General features: G+C 39.3%; 1 protein-coding gene across 11 annotated transcripts in view; it reads left to right on the plus strand.

Annotated features, from left to right (window-relative positions):
- The window catches only part of PPHLN1 (periphilin 1), a 103,219-nt gene that overhangs the window by 65,715 nt on the left and 15,436 nt on the right, over window positions 1–22,068 (plus strand). For all 11 annotated transcript variants that reach the window (XM_075930124.2, XM_075930155.2, XM_075930149.2 and 8 more), the window contains 3 exons: window positions 901–983; window positions 2,851–2,970; window positions 7,857–7,997. In XM_075930124.2, coding sequence (XP_075786239.1) covers window positions 901–983; window positions 2,851–2,970; window positions 7,857–7,997 — 344 coding nt within the window. The remainder of the gene's footprint in view (window positions 1–900; window positions 984–2,850; window positions 2,971–7,856; window positions 7,998–22,068) is intronic.

Raw genomic sequence — 22,068 nt, forward strand, 5'->3', positions numbered from 1 at the left:
GGGTGCTGCTGGGTTGGTCCAGTAGCGCCGAGGAGCGGCGCTACTGGAGCAACCCAGCAGCACCCCAGCTGCTCTGCCCCAGGCGTCCTGATTTAGCCGCTGCTGAAACTGACCAGCGCTGACTGCAGGAAGCCCGAGTCAGAGTTGCTCGGGCTTGGGCTTCCTGGAATCAGCGCTGATCAGTTTCAGCAGCAGCTGACTTTGGGACGCTTGGGGTTCTTAAGTTGATTCTGTATGTAAGTCAGAACTGGCGGTCAGTTTCAGCAGTGGCTGAATCTGGACGCCAGTTCTGACTTACATACAGATTCAACTTAAGAACAAACCTACAGTCCCTATCTTGTACGTAACCCGGGGACTGCCTGTACCTGTTTTAACATTGTTGATATTAACATTGAGAATTAAGGCCTTTTTTGCTACAAAGGGGGATCCCACCTGTCATTTTGGGTCTTCGTAGGCTTATCATTTTGCCGAATTTCCTTATGAATACCCAGTTTCCCAGGTTTTGGTTTTGGTTTTGGTCTGTAACTGGTGACTGACTGAGATGTTCCACATGACAAGATGTAGAATTCCTCATTTTACATCTTACTAAGGGTGTTACAAGAATATAGAATGACTTTTACCTACAGTCTCTAACTGAAATGTCCTTCTAGTTAACTAATGGAAATAAGAATAGGCTCTCTTAATATAAGTATCACCTTTAAAAGTGTTACAGTTCATCCACTTAGTCAGAGACAAAATTTTATTTTTGCTTAGCAAGTAGAATATAAGTAGATTATTATCATCATCAAAGAATGAGGTTTGTGTGTGGGCTGGTGAATTTTCATTACAATTTTGCGAGGTGTGTGTGGAGAGAGAGAGAATACACAACTTGAATAAAATAATAACTATTCTTCTCTGTAGGTAAAGAGAGACCTTCAGCTCAATCACTGAAAACATCAAGAGATGCATCCCCATCAGGTTCCACATCAGTACCTTCTTCAAAGGTGAACTACATTTTTGTGGGTTTTTTTGTTTTTAACAGTGGTACTTCCTATGAAAGGTTCCAAGTTAAATTCAGATTCCTTGCTGCTTATTTAAAAGACAGATGCAGTGTGCTTTGCCACTAAGCCTGGTGAATGTTGAATTATATTCAGCAGCTTCACCTGGAGGAATAAACAGTTTCAGTGGGTATTGGAAGAAGAGTAGCTATAATGTAAGCACCATAAGGATGAAGCATCAAAGTTTTTTTTATTTATAATTCCCTATTTTAGAGGAAGGAAAATTTTTTAGAGGCATGGTAAATATCGAGCTGCTTAATTTTGTGTAATAAACATTGCATGGACAAAGAGCTAACTACATAATTATGCTACTTAGTTGAACAGACAGGCTTAATAAGCACCAATGAACAATCATCATTCAGTATTGTTCTTGGTTCTATTGCAATAAAAACATTTTCAGTTTTCACAGGCTACTTGCAATGAAAGAAATCTGAGCTGAAAAGTGAGCATTTCTACAGGATGTATTTATTTTTAAAGATATTGTAAGGAGAAATATGAACACTATTTAGAATGAATAGGAGTTTAGAAATAGCTAGTGCTAGTGCATTGTACCAGAATAACTTCTGAGTTCACTTTTTAGACAAACAATTAAGAAAACTTTACTTTGAAATACTGAAAGCCATGGAAACCCTGAGTGAAAGTCTAACTGTTGTTTTTGGAAAAAGTCTGAAAGGCAAAAACAGTTGAATTTCTGTGTGGTACCATGGAGTTGAGAACTGAGATGCCTGAATTCAGTTGCCAAGTGCAATCATGAAGAGTCTGGAGATGTAGTCTTATTGTGGGTTCTCATTGTAGAATTTGCTTTGCCTACCATTTTGTCATTCTGCATTTATTGACCTTTAGATCATGGTTTTAGGGACACTTGTTTTCACAGCTGCTTTTTTTTTTTTTTTTTTATTAAAGGACTAGACAAGATGTTTTGCCACTGCCCCGACCTAGCTATTCTTCAGAAAATTTAGAAAACTCTTACCATTTTGGGACATTGGTTTCAATTAGTAGTGTAGTTTTTTTAAAATATATAATTATACTGTACATGCATACAGAGTTTTAGAGGAACACAATGTGCATATGGATGTTTGTATTACTACTTTCAAGAACAAAACAATCATGGTCTTGCACTTAGTGAGAGATACTTCTGTTTGAAAAGGTAGATTACAAAGACTCCAAAACCTTGATAACTTGTATTCTGTGTTATCCACGTTTTCTTCTCAGAAATTAGTGGCAGTTTTCTGATAACTTAAATAGTTTACAGAATAGTTTCCTGATTCTTGTAATTAATTTAGAGCCAAGGTGGATGAGATCTTTATTGGCTCAGCTTCTGTTGATGAAAAAGACAAGTTAACTTAGAGTCCTTTGTGTATTGTACTTATCCTTTACTTGTAGTTATCTTTATTTTAGCCTTTTATTCATGCAAACCAGACAGTTATTAAACCAATCTATATTTGTGGGGTTTTTTGCATATTTATACACAGCTCTCATTTGATTTCTTTGAATTAATTGTAAAGTCTTAAATCAACACTTTTTCATTGTTTCTGCTACATAACCTTGTCTAGTTTTCCTTGACATTAATAAAAATAGGTCTGAAAAAATGTTCTTTTTTTTTTTTTTTTTTTTTTAAGTTGAGTGAAATGTGTGTTCTTTGGCTTGGAGGTATTTTTTTTTTTTTTTTTTAATTCTTAGACCAGTAGAAGATAATTATTTTTGTGGTATATTTCACATTTTGAAAATATTGTGTGTCATTCTGAAAAATTGCTTCTTTGACTTTTCTAGATATTTTTTTTAAATCTAACCTGTAACATTCATTTTTGTACAGGTCTTGGATAAAAGCAGCAGGCTATCTGAAAAGGAACTTGCAGAGGCTGCAAGCAAGTGGGCAGCTGAAAAATCAGAGAAGGCTGATGAAAGCAATTTACCTGAAATTACTGAATATGATGTAAGACTAATACATTCATATATTTATTTTTAAATATTGCAACAGTAGAATTTCGCTTCTCTTCTCTTCATGATTTATAAAATATGCAATTCAACAAAGAATTAAATAAATTTCAGAAAATATTTAGCAGGAGGATGCTGTAGTGAAACTTATGATCCTGAGATTTACCAGTAGCTTCAAAAACCCACATTTTTTGCTGGCATAGCATGAATTAAGACCAAATTTTAAGTGGATAAAGTAAGAAAGATTCTAAAACTGCAGAAAGTCCTGTGTTGGCCGACTCCTATGCTTGCATTTGAGTTCCTTGCAGGATTGGATCCTTAACAATCAAGGGAATTTTTTGTGGCGCAATTTGGTAATTTGTAGTATGTCTTTCAATAATGAGTATGAATGAATTAGATTCTATAGTTAGTCATTTTAGAGAAAAACAAAGAAGCACTTACTGTTTATGCAAAGTCCTACATATAATTGGTTCTTTCTTGCATAGGAAACATCTGCTCAGAGTGTTTAAATTCAGATGAGTTCTTTTGTGTAAATATATAGTTAGTATATGTGTGCATTGTATGTCAGTATGAATAATTTGGAAAATAGCAAAAATAACCTGGTTATTGTTTCTTGCGGTTCTCACATTTCTGGAATTAAAGAATTAGATTGAAGGAATGATGCTATTCTCTTGTACAGATGGAACCTCTTTAGTCTGGGACACTCTGGTCTGGTAACATCTGTGGTCCAGCATCGTCGGAGAGCCTGTGGGTGCTCTGGGAATGGTTCGCTTATGGGGAAAACTGGCACAGCAGGATCACAGATGTTGCTGGACCAGAGAGCTGGACAGCAGTTAGGAGTGAAGCTCGGGTGCCAGGGCTGGAGCCCAGCTAAGACTGGGAGCCTTACTGGCAGCAGGAGGGTGGGGGGCCAGAGACTGACCCAGCAGCAGAGAGCCAGGGGTTGGGCTCCAGCCAGACCTGGCAGCAGAGGAGACAGGAGCAGGGCCCAGCAACTGGGAACAGGGCCCGGTGGCTGGGACAAGAGGCTGCAGCCTGAGGTCCGGAGCTGACATGTGGGAATGGAGCCTAGAGGCCGGCAGCAGAGGAAGCCAGCTTTGACCTCCCCTAGTCTGGCAAACTCCCTGGTTCGGAACCACTGAGGTCCTGAGGGGTCTGGACCAGGGAAGTCCAACCTGTGGTGATTGTCATTATTATGAAGCAATCTTTCTTCTTACGCAGAAATGATTATATTAAGTTTGAGTGTGTGTATTATTTATTATCTAGAATGTTGTTGGTAAAATTTTGGCTGCTTTATACTGGATCATGTGGAAGACTTAACAGATCCTGAAGCTAATTCAGTACATCTCTACAAAGTATGGAGCAGTTCTGCCTCTTATCTAGTACAGGAAGTCCCCAATTTAGGAACAGATTATGTTCCAAAAGTTCATTTGTGAGTTGATTGTTTGGAACTCAGAATTCATGTTTCTATGAGAAAAATGATGTTATAAATGGCAGTTAGGTTCCCAGTATAGCCCACAAAACCTATTTAACCCATTATGTAGCTGAAATGCTGTATATTTGCAATGCAAAAGAGTAGAAATAGTTTATTTAACCTTGAATGCTGGAGCTTGAGGGAAGGCAGGTTGAGGAGGATGAGGAAGCAGATGGAGATTCACTGAAGGGGACTTCTAGGCATTCCCCTCACCCTCATGCAGACACTCTTCTGGCTCCTATTGCCAATCCTTTTTCCTCCCTCCCCCCATGAGCTGCACCCAACCCCCGCTCATCAGAAGGTGGTAAGCAACGCAAGCGTGCACTGAAGGACTCCAGAGGAGCAGGGCAAGTCCATGCAGCCAGAGGCTAGAGAGAAGTGGTGGTTTCCCCTTCAAAGTGCCGCTTCTCCCAGACAGTAGCTCCACGGCAGCCCCCTGCTGCTACTTGCCACAGTCTGTGCCTCTTGCCTGCTCTCCCCTCAGGAGAGGCTGCAGGTGAGCTTTTGTTTGTATGTGCAGATGTTCATAGATTAGAAGTTTGTAACTCAAGGAACGCCTGTACTACTTTAGCAGCGTTCAGAAAGGGTAAGTTTATACTTGCTGGGAATCAGCACTGTGGTGATCAATCCATTGGGGTTCAGTTTAACGGGTGTTCTGAATAGCCACTAAATTAACTGCAGAATGAGGAAAGGCAGGCTGAGGAATTAGCCATCCCAACAACTCCAGTACTCCACTGGAACAAGGTGGGGGGAGGGATAGCTCAGTGGTTTGAGCATTGGCCTGCTAAACCCAGGGTTGTGAGTTCAATTCTTGTGGAGGCCATTTAGGGATTTGGGGCAAAAATTTGTCAGGGATGGTACTTGGTCCTGCTGTGAAGGCAGGGGACTGGACTCGATGACCTTTCAAGGTCCCTTCCAGTTCTAGGAGATAGGCAATCTCCAATATTATTATAAACATAAGAAAAGTTGACAGAGTTTCTCCTGTTGATCAAGTGTTGTGTAAACACAGCAGTAAGTTGACTTAAGCTACGTTGACTCCCAACCATGATATTCACAAAGCTGGAGGTGCTCAACTTAGGTTGACTTAGCCCCATATTGTAGACCAGGCTAAAGGTTGTGTAAAGAGAGGGCTTGTGTGTGTATGCAGGTATACAAGAGTGGACAAGTTGCATCAAAATATCAAATAGCCTCAGAACTGAGCCTACTTCGCACATGGAAAAATATATTGGATCCTCAAGCTGTGCTGCCTCTTTCCTCTGGTCTGCCATCCCCCAGCACCTCTTGGGATAGAAGGCCTTATTTCCTACAGTGCACCTTTTTCATGCTAGTTCTTTGGGACCCTCTTCCCCTGCTCATACCAAATATAATGTCCCTATAGCAAAAAAAATCAGTAAATCCTGAGCTATTGGTCATGTTGGCCGCGATGGAAATTTTCTTATTCCTAACTTTGTTGTACATGTTTATTTTGAAGATAAAATTTCCTTTAATAGTGATCCATGGAAACGTGTAGTACGGTGCTATGAATCATATGTAATGTCACAAAGTCTTAAGTGAGTCAAAGTTTACATCTGTTTGTCTAGGGTTTAAGGCCATGTTCAGTACTATAACAATTAAATATTTTCATATTGTACAACAGCATTTCTTAAACTGTGTTCCGTGGCATGCCAGTGTGCCGTGGCGAACAGAATTCAAAATGGCTGACCTTAAAGGGTCAGGAGACAGTTTTTTCCCCTCAATAACTTCCCCCAACTTTTTTTTTCCCTCAACAAAAAAATTGTTTAGTGTTCATCGGTCTTAAACTTTTTAAGAAACGCTGTTGTATAGTTCACCTTGAGAGATTGAAAATGTTAACCGGGCAAGTGGATTGAGTCATGTAAATGAGCCATGGTTTCCCTCCAGGATAGTGCAGCGGAATGGCCTAGGTGTGACTGCTCTGTCAACAGGAGGGGAGGTAGGGTACAGACCAGTGTAGGCTGCTGATAGAAGAGGAAGGAAACAGAATGATAGACATTTTTGTAAGAGGAGGGGAAGGAAGAGTGAGAGAAGAAACAGAATAGCACACTGCAAAACTTCTGAGGATCCAAAGACTTTCCATGTGTCAGCTCCATAAGGCAGAGAGAGAGAGAGAGAGAAAGAGAATGGAAGTTTGAGGGAGAGCCAGGAATTTGTATTACTTAAGATAGAATTTTGCAGGAGTCCGTTGATTTATTGTTTTGTATAATTTGTTTAAACAAAATGTGGGAATGTAAGCTAAATATATGGGGGCTTGGGGCTAAGGCCTTGAGAAAAGTATTGCAGTATGGATACTCTTAACCAGAACTTGTAGGTTTACTTCTCTGATTATGGGGTATTAAAGACATTTTTCAGAATGGTGTGTGTTTGTTCCCCTTACCAAAATATTGGCTAACATTTTGTATTGTGGACCTTGGCTCAACAAAATGAGTTAAGAACATTATGGCTGTTTTAGATTTTCTGAATTTGGATTTTTGTGTCTAGTTCTTAATGTTCTTTGAACTTTTTTTTTATTTTAATTGGCTTTTTTTAAACAAACGTAATTACCTTTCAGATGATTGGGAGACAACCGTACAAGATTTAATACAGTAACAATACTTTATTATGTTTTTTAAATTACCTATATTGCCTCAAGTGTTTGAAGCAGACAGTCAGGACTGCTAGCTGTTTCTTTTTCTTGTGTTCTTTCACTTAATTATGGTGTCCGATTATTTCCCAGCCTTCTTCAATAAAGGAGAATACCCTGTAAACCTAACTAGATTTCTTCATGAATTTGGCTTATATAAAATCTAATTACCCTTTAATATTACTGTTCTGTGAATTCATTTCTTACTATATGATGCTATGTTAAAGTCACTTGTAATCATTATTTCTAAGCTTCCCTGTTTTCTGAATCATTTCCTTTCTATCAATACTGAGTAGGTTCAGGTGGCTTTTTCTAGTTGAAGTCTAAACTCCAGGGGTCATGAACAGTCTATATTTGTCTTGGACAGCTCCATGTGTAACCACACATTGTTAGTATTTTCATAAGTCATCGTCTAATTAATTTAGGAATCCTCTTGGTGCTTGCTTATTTGTTACCTAACAGATATCTAGGTACTTCAACTTCCCCATCAGTTTTTATCCTGTACATTTGAGTGCCACAAGAGCTCTTGTATGAAGTTTACAGTTTTGTAATCCTGCTAAGTAGCCTGTAGCAGATCCACAACACCCCTAGTTGTTGATTTCTAGTTCTTTCATTGCTGGCATTATCAGTATCATCTGATTCTTGTCCAACATGACCAAGGAACTGATTCACTTTGAACTAACATTTCTGAAAAGGAGTGAAATGGCATTTGAGTAAGTGTATCTAACTTTATGTAGTTAGAGAAAAAATGTAATATTTGTTTTTATTTAAGGCGGGGTCCTCAGCTCCATTATATGTTGAACAGACAGAAGAAACAGAGACAAATATAACAGATAGTACAGAATTGTATGAAGACAACCAGCTTCTTGGCCGCTCAAAAGCAATTGCAACAAAAACCAAAGAGATTGAACAGGTGAGCATTTTAGCTTCCTTCCTGGTAATATAAGGCATATATGGTGGTTTGTTGAGACTTGTAGCTGGCTAGAAATATATTTATAGGAATCTTCTCTCTCCCCACTCCGCAGAAAATTATGTTTTTGCCAATTTTTCCTCTTTATTTTTTAATAGAAAATTTCAGTGATTTTAATATTGCTTTACATAGTTGCAAAAATATGTAATTCAGATTATTTTGGAAGCAGAAAGAAATGTTCGTGTCTGTATCCATGACTACCTTAAGAAACAGAAAACCTCTATCCTTTCCTATTTCTTTACACAAAGCTCTTGACTTCCTGTCTCAATAAACAGAATAGAGCTAAGAAAATGTCTGCTTCCTGATGAGTTATTTCATATTCATACCCCTCTGGAGCTTCCTGATGAGTTATTTTATATTAAAATGTTATCTGTACAGAGTATTTAACATATAATTACTAATGTAGTCGTAACTTTTCATTGGATCAAGTGATCAGAAACTATTTTTCATCATCATCTCCTATAACACAGGGATTCTCAAAGTAGGGTTCAGGACCCATCGGGAGGTCTGGAGGTTGTTACATGGAGAAATTGCAAGCTGTCAGCCTCCATTCCACTATGCATGCAGCATTTATAATAATGTTAAATATGCACAACAGTATTTTTAATTTATAAGGGGCGGTCACGCTCAGTGTCTTATGGGAAAGGGGTCAACTAGTACAAAAGTTTGAGAACTACTTCTATAATAACGTTTAAAATTTGAGTTTCTACTGCTGACAATGGATTCTCTTTTTAAAAATCTTTCAGTTGTATCTCAAAGCAGTTTGTCTTCATCTGAAGATAACTAAGAGTTAATGGGTTTAGATTTTGCTTGGGCTGCAATATTTTAGAGCTAGATGGGGAAGAAAAATGTCTATCAAGACGTATTATTTTTCTCTACAGTCACATTCTTGCTTTCCCTATTGAATATTTAATGTACATTGGGTTAGTACAAAGAAATGTTTCCACTACTAGCTCATTCTTGTAGCAGTGATGGGTAGTCCTTGTTCCACCCATTAACTTACAATGCTCAGTGACTTTTGCTGAGGAAAAAAATGCTGATTAGCTCATTAATTTTCATTTGTCTTGAAAATTTAGATGAAGTTCTAGTATTTCCATATCTATGTCAATATTACAGCAAGAATTTCAAGTACAGCTGAATTTAAGTATTTATGTCCAATTTAAAGAGTTACAGTTAGTGCTTCAGAATTTTGGGGTTTATTTCAGATTTGTTCTGCTTTTGAGTGTGGGCACAGCCTGCCTGTGAGGGATAGAAAGAATGGACAAACAATCCTTCTCTTTAATTGGTAACGGTATCTTTGAGAAAACATCCTTCTGATCATCTCCTTAGGCCTTGAAAAAACACTGTTAAATCATCATTTTCTCCCTGGAGTTTTAATAGGCTTCATCGTATTGTCTGATTGTTTGGCCTACTAAGCTGGTGTTACTATACTTTGTGTCTACTGAATTGGCACACAAGGATCAGTATCTTCACCATCAGTCAGTTTGTGCCATCTTTTGGCAGAACATTACCTATTGTAACAGGTTCAAGATTCACCAGTGTGGTGCCTCTTGCTGGTCACTCCGGGAATTAGCTCTGACCATTGATAATGTTTCTGACCAGTGTGTCTCCCATCATTGCTCCACTCTCCAGCTTGTCTCCATAGACCCGCGTTACTTCTTGGACCGCAGTGTCTTCTTCAGGACCACTCTGTTCTCACCCCCTTCAGGGGGTATCAGCAGCCCTCAGTTCTTACATCTGCCAGAGCTCCCAACTATAGCCCCAAAGTCTAGCCCCTTGGCTAGACCATACAGTATGGTTGGTTAGATGCGGTGCAAGGGAGAAGGGTGGAACGCAGGCTCTCCTACTACTCTGGGTTCCAATGCTGGGACCCTCCAGCAGCAGCCATGCCCTGCCCTCTTTCACTCTCCTTGACTACTTGCAATGTTCCCTGGGCCACTTCCCTGTGATCCTTGTACCTTCCTAGTTCTTGTGTCCAGGCTGCAGTCTGGCAGGTATCTAGAGCTTTTCTCTGTGTGTTGTCCTGAGCTACCCAGCACTGATCTACCCAAGGTGTTTCTCCCTAGGAACCAGTCCTTTCCCTTCACTGGTAAGGAGCTAACTGCCCTCTGGTCCGCTGAGTAGCTCCTTATAACAGAGCTGCCCCAGCAAGCCGCCCTTTGATTGGCTCCCTATGAACTTCTCCTTGATTGGCTGGGGCTTTGCACAGGCTCACTCCAGCCCACTTTAACCCCACCTGGCCAGAGTGGGTCAGCCCTCTCAGTATACCTTATGTTTGCTAAGATTTGGTGGCTAAAGCAGATAGCTGGTAAATTTTCCTGCTTTCTTTGCTGTAAACACTGCAACAGATTCTCTGTTCTTAAAGGTTGTCTGAGCAGCCAGACCTGGAGAGAAGAGTTGGTAGCTATGGCTAGTTTAGCTATTGCAAGATGGGACTAATGGTTTCTCTGGACTTGGGGAAATTATAAAAAAGAATCAAGTCCACTGGTGGAGGGAGTGAAAGAAGTGCTGCTATGAAAGCGGAAGAGCTGCTCTCAGATCTTAGCCTAGCAAATTCTGAGCATAAATCCAGGAGGAATTGGCTGGCTTGTACTAAGGAGCATTGTGCTGAGATTCAGGGAATGTAATCACAGTAAAAAGTTCTTTTTGTTTTCCCAAAGTGAATTCTTGACTGAAAGAAACAATCCTATATGAGTTGTGGGCAATTGGAGTAGGCGAAAGGAAGGAGCTGTGTGTGTGTGTTGTATTTGGACCTGTGACCAAAGAAAGCAGACTTATTTTTCTGTAGCTGAGTTGGGAATGTTTTTTCTTTTTTTGCATCTGACTTAAGTGGGCTGTGACCCCAACCCTCAGGGGACGGTGATGGTTCCATTACATAGTGCCAAAAGCATGTATTGCACTATACTACTCTACCGCTACACATTCTAATGGCTCTTTCAATAACAATGAATCTAGTGTAGAAAAAATCATGTAATCTATTGTCTTGATTAGGGATGTTAATGGTTAACTGGCAGCCCTCCCTCCCAATCCCATGTTTAACCAGTTAACTAATTAAAAGGGATTTTACATCCCTAGTTTTGATGAAAAATTACTTATCCCTTTAAGAGGAGAATTTGATTTTTAGGCCCCAAAATGCTAATTTTCTGTGTCCTATAGTGTGAATGTGTGCTACTGTGATTCTCTGTAAAAATAAGTCACACATTCTGATCTAATCTAGTCTATTATACTGTGCTCAACACCATAGTACCTGAGTTCCTTCCAATACTTAATCAGCATGAATTATATGTGTCGTGTGTGTTCTCTCATCTTCTCCCTGGAGGGCTAGGATGGGTAGGAATAGTGTTCTTAGCCTCTGTTTGTCAGTGACTGAAGAGAGGGATCACTTGATGATTACTTGTTCTGTTTACTCCCTCTGGAGTATTTGGCATTGGCTGCTGATGGAAGACAGGTTACTGTGCTAAATGGATCTTTGGTCTGACTCAGTATGGCCTTTCTTATATTCGCAAGAGACCAGCTTCAGAGGACTTGCAAATTCAGATGACATCAAGGGTACGTCTAGACTACATGGCTCCGTTGATGGAGCCATGTAAAGTAGTTTACTCGGTATATTCAAAGAAACGGGGATTTAAATAATCCCCGCTTCATTAAAATAAACATGGCCGCCGTGCTGTGCCGACAATCAGCTGATCCGGCACAGCGCAGCAGTTTAGACGAGGCATGCCGGAGTGGTCAACAAAGGTTTCCCTTGTCGACCGCGCTGCGTCTAGACCAGTGGTCTCCAACCTTTTTAAGCATGAGATCGCTTTTTTAATTTAAATGCAATCCAAGATCTACCTCAAACCCAAATACCTTTGCCCCGCATCCTTTGTGACCCTTCTCTGAGACGCCTCCCCTGCTCACTCCAATCTCCCTTCCTCCCCCATTCTCCCTCCCTTTCACCAGGCAGGGGCAGTGAGTTGGGGTGCTAGCTCTGGTCTTGGATTAAGGGATTTGGAGTGTGAGAGGGGCTCTGACCTGACCTTGAGGCAGACAGTTGGGATGTAGGAGGGGGTTCTAGGTGCAGGCAATGCAGGGAGAGGCAGCTGAAGAGCTGCACTTGGTAGCCTCTTGGCCAAACCAGTCAAGATCCCCTGTCAGAGGCTCCAAGATCTACCAGTAGATCCCGATCTACTGGTTGGTGACCACTGGTCTAGACTGCTGCGCTGTGCTGGATCAGCTGATTGTTGGCACAGCACGGCGGCCATGTTTGTTTTAATGACACAGGGATTATTTAAATCCCCGCTTCTTTGAATATGCCAAGTAAACGACTTTACATGGCTCTGTTGACAGAGTCATGTAGTCTAGACGTACCCCAAGACCTGGTTGTTGAGCTATAGAAATAATATACCAGGAAGACTTTACATGGTGCAGTGTCATTTTCATATTCTGGCAACTTGTGGATAGAACCCAATTCATTGCAACAGAATTTGTCATTCCAAGCAAAATATTATTTTGATCTTATTACTAGTAGCCCACATTACTCACAAGCAAGTAGTGGCTTTGAGAGTTGGACACAGAACTGAGAAAATCCTACGGCAGAATGATTCATTTCTCGCTCTTCTGAGTTACTGATCAATACCATAGCAAATACTGATGGGACGGCAACTCAAACTTCTGTTCCAGATATGAAGAAGAACTGTTTCCATAGTGGCCAGACATAAAGAAGGTAGGCAAATCAGATAAAAAGATAAAAGAGCTTACAAACACTTCTCTGACTGAAAACTGATGTAAAGAACTTCCAGATCTAGAACCTGGTGGCTAGGTGTGTGTCAAACTGGATGGAGAAGAAATATGGACAACCTTTATGTCCATTGTAAAGAAAAAGATTTCAGCATCTAGATCATAGGTGATGATCAAAGTTCAGCAGAAACCATCAGCATCATCTGTTTGTTCCTCAGAAAGAACACTGAACAAAGCAAACTCTACAGATGGCACATGCAGAACAAGAAGACAGGAATTCCAAACTGTCTGTCTGTTTGCTGCAATCCCTTCTTGCAGACAGCATACCAAATTGTTTACTGTTCAGGTCATTAATTAGAAAAGCCAACACAATTCAGTGACATTTAGACTAATCCTTTGAAGATAGCATGATAGTGTACATTAGTGAATATAGAACTGAAAGGGGGAGATGTACATTTTTATTAAGTTCAGCCACTAGATGGCATTGTATGTAACAATTGTATGTACTTGGTTAAACTCACTGGCAGAGCATTAAGGGCTTTTATAGTGTTACACATATGGTGTGTAATCTCTGAAGAGTAAGCTCTGTAGGCAGTCCATATCTGGTGCAGAAGCCCAGGAAGCACTCCTGTAATCTACTGTGTACAAAGAAGTACATGGCAGTCACAGCTGCACTGAAGGCAGTGGATCTTTGACAGTTTACACCAGCTGAGCAACTGCCTCTAGACTATAAAATATGTTTGTCAAGGCTGATAAAAATGTGGCCTAAAAACTCATGCCATGTTCAATAAAATCTAAAATCAATGACTATCATAATGTTTCACTTGCTTTATTTAAAAAAAAAATCTAATTTAAGATCTTTATTTTTAGAGGCTAAGTTCAGAATGGTCAGAGGAATTAGCTTTAATTTTTTTCTCAAGTCAAGAAGTCTCAGTTCTTTTTACATTGATGTGGATCTTAGAACTGTCTAATGTCTTCGAAATAAATCTCATTTAAGATGTTTTTAGTATTCTACTAAAATATTGTTTTATAGGTGGAACATATTTTTATTTTACTGAATAAAATCCTTATAGAGCGTTTTTAAGTTAGCCACTGTGAAAGAGTTTAGAGTTAACAAAACATGTCTTAATTCAGTGAGGTTTGAGTCAATGTTCCCTGTAAGCTGTGTGCTTGGGCGACCACCCAGGAGAGATTCAAATGCTGCACAGCTGATTAGCAGAGTGCCCTCAGCCACACACAGCCAGCAGCATGTGTTTCTATTGGTGGTGCACATCCACAAATTCATCTGTGCACATAACAAAATTTATTCCACATGTGGATGGAAAAAATAGAGGAAACATTGGTTTGTCATAAACAAATATGTTATTTGTAAATATGTATGTTGTAAAATGATCTGAAGATTATTTCAGCCACATTTTTATAAGGAATTTAAGGCTGATTATTAGCTCCTTCATATACTTTTTAATACAAGAAAATTAAATTTTACGATGTGCTAAAATTTGACTTTAATCGTATTTGTGGTTATTATAGACTAGAGATTAAAATTATATTGCGTCATTTACTTTTACTTTTTTTTTTTTTTTAAGACCAGTGATCTAAAAGTTGTTTTTTTTTTTTTTTAAACCTTCCTCTTTCTATTTTATGCCAACATAAATACTGCCCCTGATCCCAAAGCAATGCTGTGGATCTAAAATTTTCAATTTTGCTTATACATTTTTATCTCCATCATTTTTTGGATTGTTAGGCTAGAGTCCTGAAATTTTTTTAGACTGAGTAATCCCATTAAAGTCAGTGTTTATATGACTATACCCTTAAACTGTGACTAGATTAGGAACAGACTCTTGCACTGAATTTGTACATCATTAGGTGCAATGGCTTCTTCGTGGTTAACCATTCCATTATTCAAGAGGAATGGAATGTCCAGCAGTACTGAGGACGCAGTATGACAGTGAGGTGAAGTGTATTTTGTCATCCCAGGATGTGTAGTACTTAAAAAAAAGATTTAAGGGGGCAAAGATTTAGCATGATAAATGACACTCTCAGTAATAATAAGAGGAGAGGAGCACCAACGGCTGGTTGAGATCCCAAATGGTTGATCAGAGGGGCATGAGAGGCAGGAGTTACAAAGACCATGAGAGGAAAAGAATTCAAAGAGTGTGTGATTGAGAGTGTTCAGTAATAGTAGAGGGACTGGAGAAGTTAAAGATGAGAGTAGAGCTAACATGGTTTAGAAGTTGAATATGGAACTCGACCTCATTCAGCTATGTGGCTGCGTTAGCCATGCCCTTCTATGCGGTACATTCTGCCCTCCTCCTGGGCACTGGTGGATTATTAAGACTACAGGGTGGTGTTCATAACATGCTTACTGCAGCATGATTTCATCTTCCTTTCCCTGTGCAAAATGCTCATAACTCCTCTAGTTTTCTCTTAGCATTATTGAACAGTATATTTATATATCTTTCCCTGCTGCATTTCAACTTTGTATTGTCAGGTGTTTTTTAGCCCCCACCCCCACCCCGTCCCTGCCTGGTCCCTGCTACACCCTCTATCCCCCTAACTCCTCCCCAGCTCAGCATTCTGGCCACCAGGGAAGGCCAAAATCACGACCCGGCAGACCCGGCTTTCCCCCCTGCCCTCAACCACTGAAGAAGGGAGGGCTGGGCCGTGGTGTGTCAGCCCCGGCTCTCCACACGGCTGCAGGGGAGGGCTGGGCTGGGCTGGGCCCTCAAGTGCAGCAGCCCCAGCTCGTCATGTGGCTGTTGAGGGAGGGGTCAAGCTGGGAGTGGGTGGGGCTTGGCTTCAGTGGGAGGGCCTTGGGTGGAAGGATTGGGACTGGGGTTTGCCTTTCCCAGCTGGGCTTTCACCTGCCCATGTCTCCCCCCAGCCTGTGGATGCTGATAACATGATAACGTCATTCTGCAGGGAAAAAAAATTAGAGAGAGACAAGATCAGAAAAATGATGAATTTTAATTTGCTTTTCAAGACAGAACAAATCATTGGAATTATTCCTTCAGCTTTTTGCATCATGTTGCAGGAAGTTTCTGGAATGATGTTTAGATAGGTTAGTAATGAACATTGTATAGATAAATATTTTTCGGAGAATCAGTCATAAACTAAAGAGAAAACAAAGTTTTTAAAATGAGATTTTGACAAGTGATTTAGTGGGAAGTCCAGATGTAGTGGTGATTTTTTTTTTAAGTAGTATATATTTAACTTCATATTATATTTAGAAGTGGGGGAAGGGGTCTCAGCTGCTGATGATTTATTTGTTCCCATAACACAAGAACTAGGGGTCACCTATTAATTTTATTTGGTATTAGATTTAAACCCAACAAAAAATTATTTCTTAACACTATACACAGTCAACCTGTGCCAGAGGATGCTGTGGAGTCCAACACTATAACTGGGTTCAAAAAAGAGCTAGATAAATTAATGGTGCATAAAGTCCATCAATAGCTATTAGCCAGGACGGGCGGTAATGATGTCCGTAGCCTCTGTCAAAAGCTGGGAATAGGCGACAGCGATGGATCACTTGATTCACTGTTCATTCCTTCTGGGGCACCTGGCAGTAGCCACTGTCAGAAGACAGGATACTAGGTTTGATGGACCTTTGCTCCCACCCAGTATGGCCATTTATGTTCTTAGGTGTTTATTTCTGGATCCAAAAGAGGTGTGTGGTTGACTGGTCAGTTCATAACTTCGGTATTCATAACTCTGAGATTCCTACTGTATGCCTAGTTCACTTGTGGGCACTGTAGAATTAATAAGGAAAAGTGAGTGGAGAGAAGGAGGAGAAATGTAACATTAATAGATGAGGAAGAGACAAGTAGAATCATAGGACTGGAAGGGACCTTGAGAGGTCATCGAGTCCAGCCCCCCGCCCTCAGGGCAGGACCAAGCTCCGTCTACACCATCCCTGACAGATGTCTATCTAACCTGTTCTTAAATATCTCCAGAGAGGGAGATTCCACCACCTCCCTTGGCAATTTATTCCAATATTTGACCACCCTGACAGTTAGGAATTTTTTCCTAATGTCCAATCTAAACCTCCCCTGCTGCACTTTAAGCCCATTACTCCTTGTCCTGTCCTCAGAAACCAAGAGGAACAAATTTTCTCCTTCCTCCTTGTGACACCCTTTTAGATATTTGAAAACCGCTATCATGTCCCCCCCCTTAATCTTCTTTTTTCCAAACTAAACAAGCCCAGTTCATGAAGCCTGGCTTTATAGGTCATGTTCTCTAAACCTTTAATCATTCTTGTCGCTCTTCTCTGTACCCTTTCCAATTTCTCCACATCTTTCTTGAAACGTGGTGCCCAGAACTGGACACAGTACTCCAGCTGAGGCCTAAGTAGTGCAGAGTAGAGCGGCAGAATGACTTCACGAGTTTTGCTTACAACACACCTGTTGATACAACCTAGAATCATATTTGCTTTTTTTGCAACAGCATCACACTGTTGACTCATATTTAACTTGTGGTCCACTATGACCCCTAGATCCCTTTCCGCCATGAAGTCTTAGATGAGATGGAGTGAGACCAAGATTTTAAAGCTAGTTACAATAAGTGCTTTCAGGAACATTGGAAGCCCATGAATATAATAGTAGGCAATTGTCTGACTTGCTGGAATGAGAGAATAAGTTCCATGCAGCACTTCAGGGCACCTTAGGCCAGAGTGAATTGATTTAAATCAAAATGAATTAATTTGCAAATCGTAATCATGATTTAAATCAGCATCAAGAAACCTTTATTTCAATAATCAGTCTTAATTGTGTTTTACATTTATGCTTTTTAATTATTTTCCTAAAGAAAGATTGTTCTGATTGGTTACTATCCATTAAAACATGTAGATTTACAACTAAAGTAACATTAACTGTAGTCATTGTTAATATAGACTTTACGCTGAATGTGTGCTTCGTCTAAAAAAGAGGAAATAACTATAGCTATAGTTATTTAAGCAATAATATAGCTTAACTTATGTTTGTTCAGATTCTTAAGTTTAACATTGTTGTGTTAGAAAATGTCGAATGAAAAATAATCCTCTAGTAAAAAAACAAAAAAAAGTGCCAATGTAATTTGCGTCTACTTGGATAAAAATTATAAACCAATTAAAAATGCACCAAAAAGCATTTTAATTTTGAAAGAAATAAAACACTTAAATCTTAGGGAAACACCAGGAAAAAAATTTCAGACTGTTTGACAAAATATATTTAGCGTTTAAAATTTTCTTAAACAAGGGGTGTATTACTTTCAGTTAATGAACTGAACTGGTAGTTTCTGGTCACAGTGTACTTCAAGATTTTAGAACTAATAAATCTCATCCTCACACCTAGTGTTTATTCATAGACTGGAAGGGGGAGGAAAGCTTCCCCCTTTTAAAAATTCTTATGTTTTTCTAGAAAGTTACTGAACTGAATAAATTGAATAAGCTAAAATAAAGATCTCAGAGGGGTAACCGTGTTAATCTGTAACTTTAAAATGGTATAGTTCTGTAGCCCCTTAAAGACTAACAAAATTATATATTTTGTGTGTGTGTGTGTGTGTGTGTGTGTGTGTGTGTGTGTGTGTGTGTGCGCGTGCGCACGCGCACACACACACAAAATATATCATGACCTTTCATGGGCAGAACTCCTAATTGTTTATATTATGTTTTAAAAATTTTGTAAGATGCCTCAAATATTTTAAATGGAGAGGCGGCGTAAAAATATTTTAAACAATAAATAATAAAACCCTGCTCATTTGAGAAAATGGGTTTTGCCCACAAAAGCTCCTGATACATACATACGTTCAGTCAGTCTGTAAGGTGCTACAGGTTTACCCTGTGTTTTTTAAATAAAGATAATCTCTCTGACTCTGCAGAAGTAGGTCCTCAGCAGACTCTGGTTCTAGATGTTTATCCAGTGATTTCCACCAGTTAGTGATTTGTCTTTCTGTAAAACTTGGCAACAAATATTAACTGCTTAATAATTTTTGTTCCTATTACTTGATTGTAATAGATTATAATAATTTCAGGTTGTAATGTAAGTTTATTTTTAAAGCATAAATTTGAAATTAACTTGCATTCAATTGAAATATTTTTATTAAATAATTGATTTTTGTCCACTAGGGAAAGCAACATGTTCTGTACTGATAGGATTTTTTGAAGAAATAGTTAATACTATAATATTACATAACCTGTTATTTTATGTTAAAGAAAACAGGATCAATTGTCCTTTGGTTAGAAAGTAAATTCATTCCATATCTGCGGTATTCCCTAATTTGTGGCAGTGTCCCTTAGTAAGTAAGAAACTTAAAATATTTTTACAAATTTTTCATACTTATCTAAACATCTGAATCCTTAAATAAGAGTTAGATCTGGGCAAGTATCATCCCTGTATATCTCATTTGTTAATATAGGGACCTTTTCTGCTTTATTCTAAATTACTGAACTTTTTCTTCCTTACTGGTAATCTGTTTCCAAACAATTATAGCACAGCTTGATCTTGACTAACACTGCTTGTTTTTGTAATAAATTCTGGAAGCCATCACGACAGGAGGAATGCTTTGTTTTATTTTTCAGGATATGTTTGTATGAATAACTTCTGTCTACTCTATGTATCTTTGAGAGCATATGGTAATATTGCATAAAGTAAGGTTAAAAGGTAAATTCCATACTCCTGTTTCTTTTGGCTATTGCAATCAGTGTTTGACCTTTTGAAAACCTATTTTTATCTTAGGCAGTAAATTGTTTAGCTCTGCTTATCAAAAGAGAACTTCATTGCTCTCTTTCCATGTTGCTCTTATCCAAAATATGCTATATCATTCCAGCATCAGTGAAGTTTACTAACAATACAGTTATAGGTCTAAAATAAGTACAGCTGTTAAAAACTAGTATTTTAAACTACAAAAGTAAGCCTTTTTATCCAGTAAATGCTTTCATATGCAACTTGCTTTCCAGTAACTTCAGTCTCATTATCCAGTTTACGCCTTTTAGACATGCTTCTTCCTTCCTTTCATACTACTGCTTTTCAGTACTATGGGCATTTCCATATTCCCTCATCACAGAAAAGAAGTCCTGCTATTCATACTTGTTGGTCAAAACAAAAGGGTTCTGGGCTTATAGAGATGTTTAAAATTATTATACTGATTAAGGAGGTTGAGAAACAGAAAAGGTTTGATCTAATCTCTAAAGTCTAATCTATATCAATCTAATCTAATTTTTGAAGTCAGGTTATATTTTTCATCTGAGTGAATGGGGTAGTTATATTTGGGATTTCTCAGGCATGTTTAGTTTCAGCAAGAATGGTGCAGTCATCTCTGGGAATAAAGTTTTTGGCAAGGGATTAGTTATAGAGCCGAATGTTTTTGTTTGGTTGATTCAGTAACTGTACAGAGGTGAGAGGCTGTGGATTAGTTTTGAATCAACCTGATTTTTTTTTCTCAAACTGGAAAACTGAAAGAAAAAAAAAAGTAGGTAGAACATAATGACATGTCCATTTAAATTGACTTTTTGTAAACTAAACAGATTGATTCTAAGGGTACGTCTAGACTACATGCCTCTGTTGCCAGAGGCATGTAGATTAGGCTACCAGACATAGTAAAATGAAGTGGCGATTTAAATAATCGCCGCTTCATTTAAATGTACATGGCTGCCGTGCTGAGCCGACAAACAGCTGATCAGCTGTTTGTCACCTCAGCGCGGTAGCCATGTAAATTTAAATGAAGCGGCGATTATTTAAATCGCCGCTTCATTTTACTATGTCTGGCGACAGAGGCATGTAGTCTAGACGTACCCTAATTGACATATTCAAAAGAAGACATTTATAGTTTTTTGAGTAATGTTTCCTCATGTTTTACTTGGTGGTAACTATTAACTAACTTCTACCTGACCTTATGAATAGATCAAAAATTATACTGTTTGCTATATGCAAATAGATTATGCAGATTGATTAATTTATAAAACATAGATTATTGCCCAGACTCACTGAGTTTACTGCATCATTCTGATGTGATCGTACAGGCCAGAGCCTATAGTGGGACATAAAAAAAAATGAATACTGCTACGGACACTACCCAACAAAATATTCATTGATCTAGAAGAAATTGCACTGTGTTAGGGACCCATATACCATTATTTCTCTAGTAACCTCTTCACTGACTAGCCTAGTTTTAATAATGCTCTCTTTTACAACTCTTGATATAGAGCAAGGCCTCAGTAAGGAGAACAATTGTTAGTCTCTCTATATTTCAGAAAGAGTAAGTGCAAGTTTGCGTATGGCCAATTCTGGAATTAGAATCTAGATCCCTAATATGGCCACTTCTGTAAGAATATTGTGTCTTGAATTTTAGGGGGAAAATCTCACATATTTAGAGTTTGTTGTGATGCACAGGGCTATAGTGGTGCAGCTGCAGTGCTAGATGGGTAACACTCCTACTCCAGTGGAAGAGCTGCTCCTGTCAGATTAGTTCATCCACCTCCCTGAAAGGCTGTATCTGTGTCAGCAGGAGAAGCTCTCCCGTCCAACTTAATACAGTCTACATGGGGGCTTGGTTGGTATAAATATGTTATTCAGGGTGTAGATTTTTCCTGTGTGGCTTAGTTACAACAATATAGGTCTATAGTGTAGACCTGGCCATACCAAGTTGGGGCTTGTCTACATTACTGCTTGTTTTGGTATGCCTTGTGTCTATTGAGGGGAAGAGGGTTTGAATAAGCTACCACCTTGAGATGATGTAAATTACACCAAGTTATGTGCCAATGTCATCTGTAGAACTATCACATAAGCATAGAATAGGAGTCTCTAACCTTTTTATGCTCAAGATCACTTTTTCCATTTAAGAGCAACCCAGAATTTACCCAACTCACTCCATTCTTCCTCTCTATCTCTCTCTCCAACATGCACACACACCCAGCTGGGGCTGAGGGGTTCACAGTGTGGGAGGGGACTTCAGGCTGAGCTAGGGGCAAGGATTTGGGATGCAAGAAGGAGTTTGAGTGCAGGAGCAGGCTCTGGGCTGGAGTGCAGTTGGTTGAAGGGTGCAGGCTCTGGGAAGGGACTCAAGGTTCTAATGGGAAATTGGGGTTGTTGGCTCCAGGAGTGGGGTGGGGGTGCAGTCTCCTTCTGGGCACCTTCTGGTTAGCAGTGCAGTGCGGCTAAGGTGGGATCCCTTCCTGTCCTGGCCCTGAACATAAGAATGGCCATTCTGGATCAGACCAAAGGTCCATCTAGCCCAGTATCCTGTCTTCCAACAGTGGTCAATGCCAGATGCCTCCGAGTGGGTGAACAGAACAGGGAATTATCAAGCGATCCCTCTCCCA

This window comes from Pelodiscus sinensis, chromosome 1, assembly GCF_052426305.1.
Source record: "Pelodiscus sinensis isolate ZL-2025 chromosome 1, ASM5242630v1, whole genome shotgun sequence".
NCBI classification, from domain to species: domain Eukaryota; kingdom Metazoa; phylum Chordata; order Testudines; family Trionychidae; genus Pelodiscus; species Pelodiscus sinensis.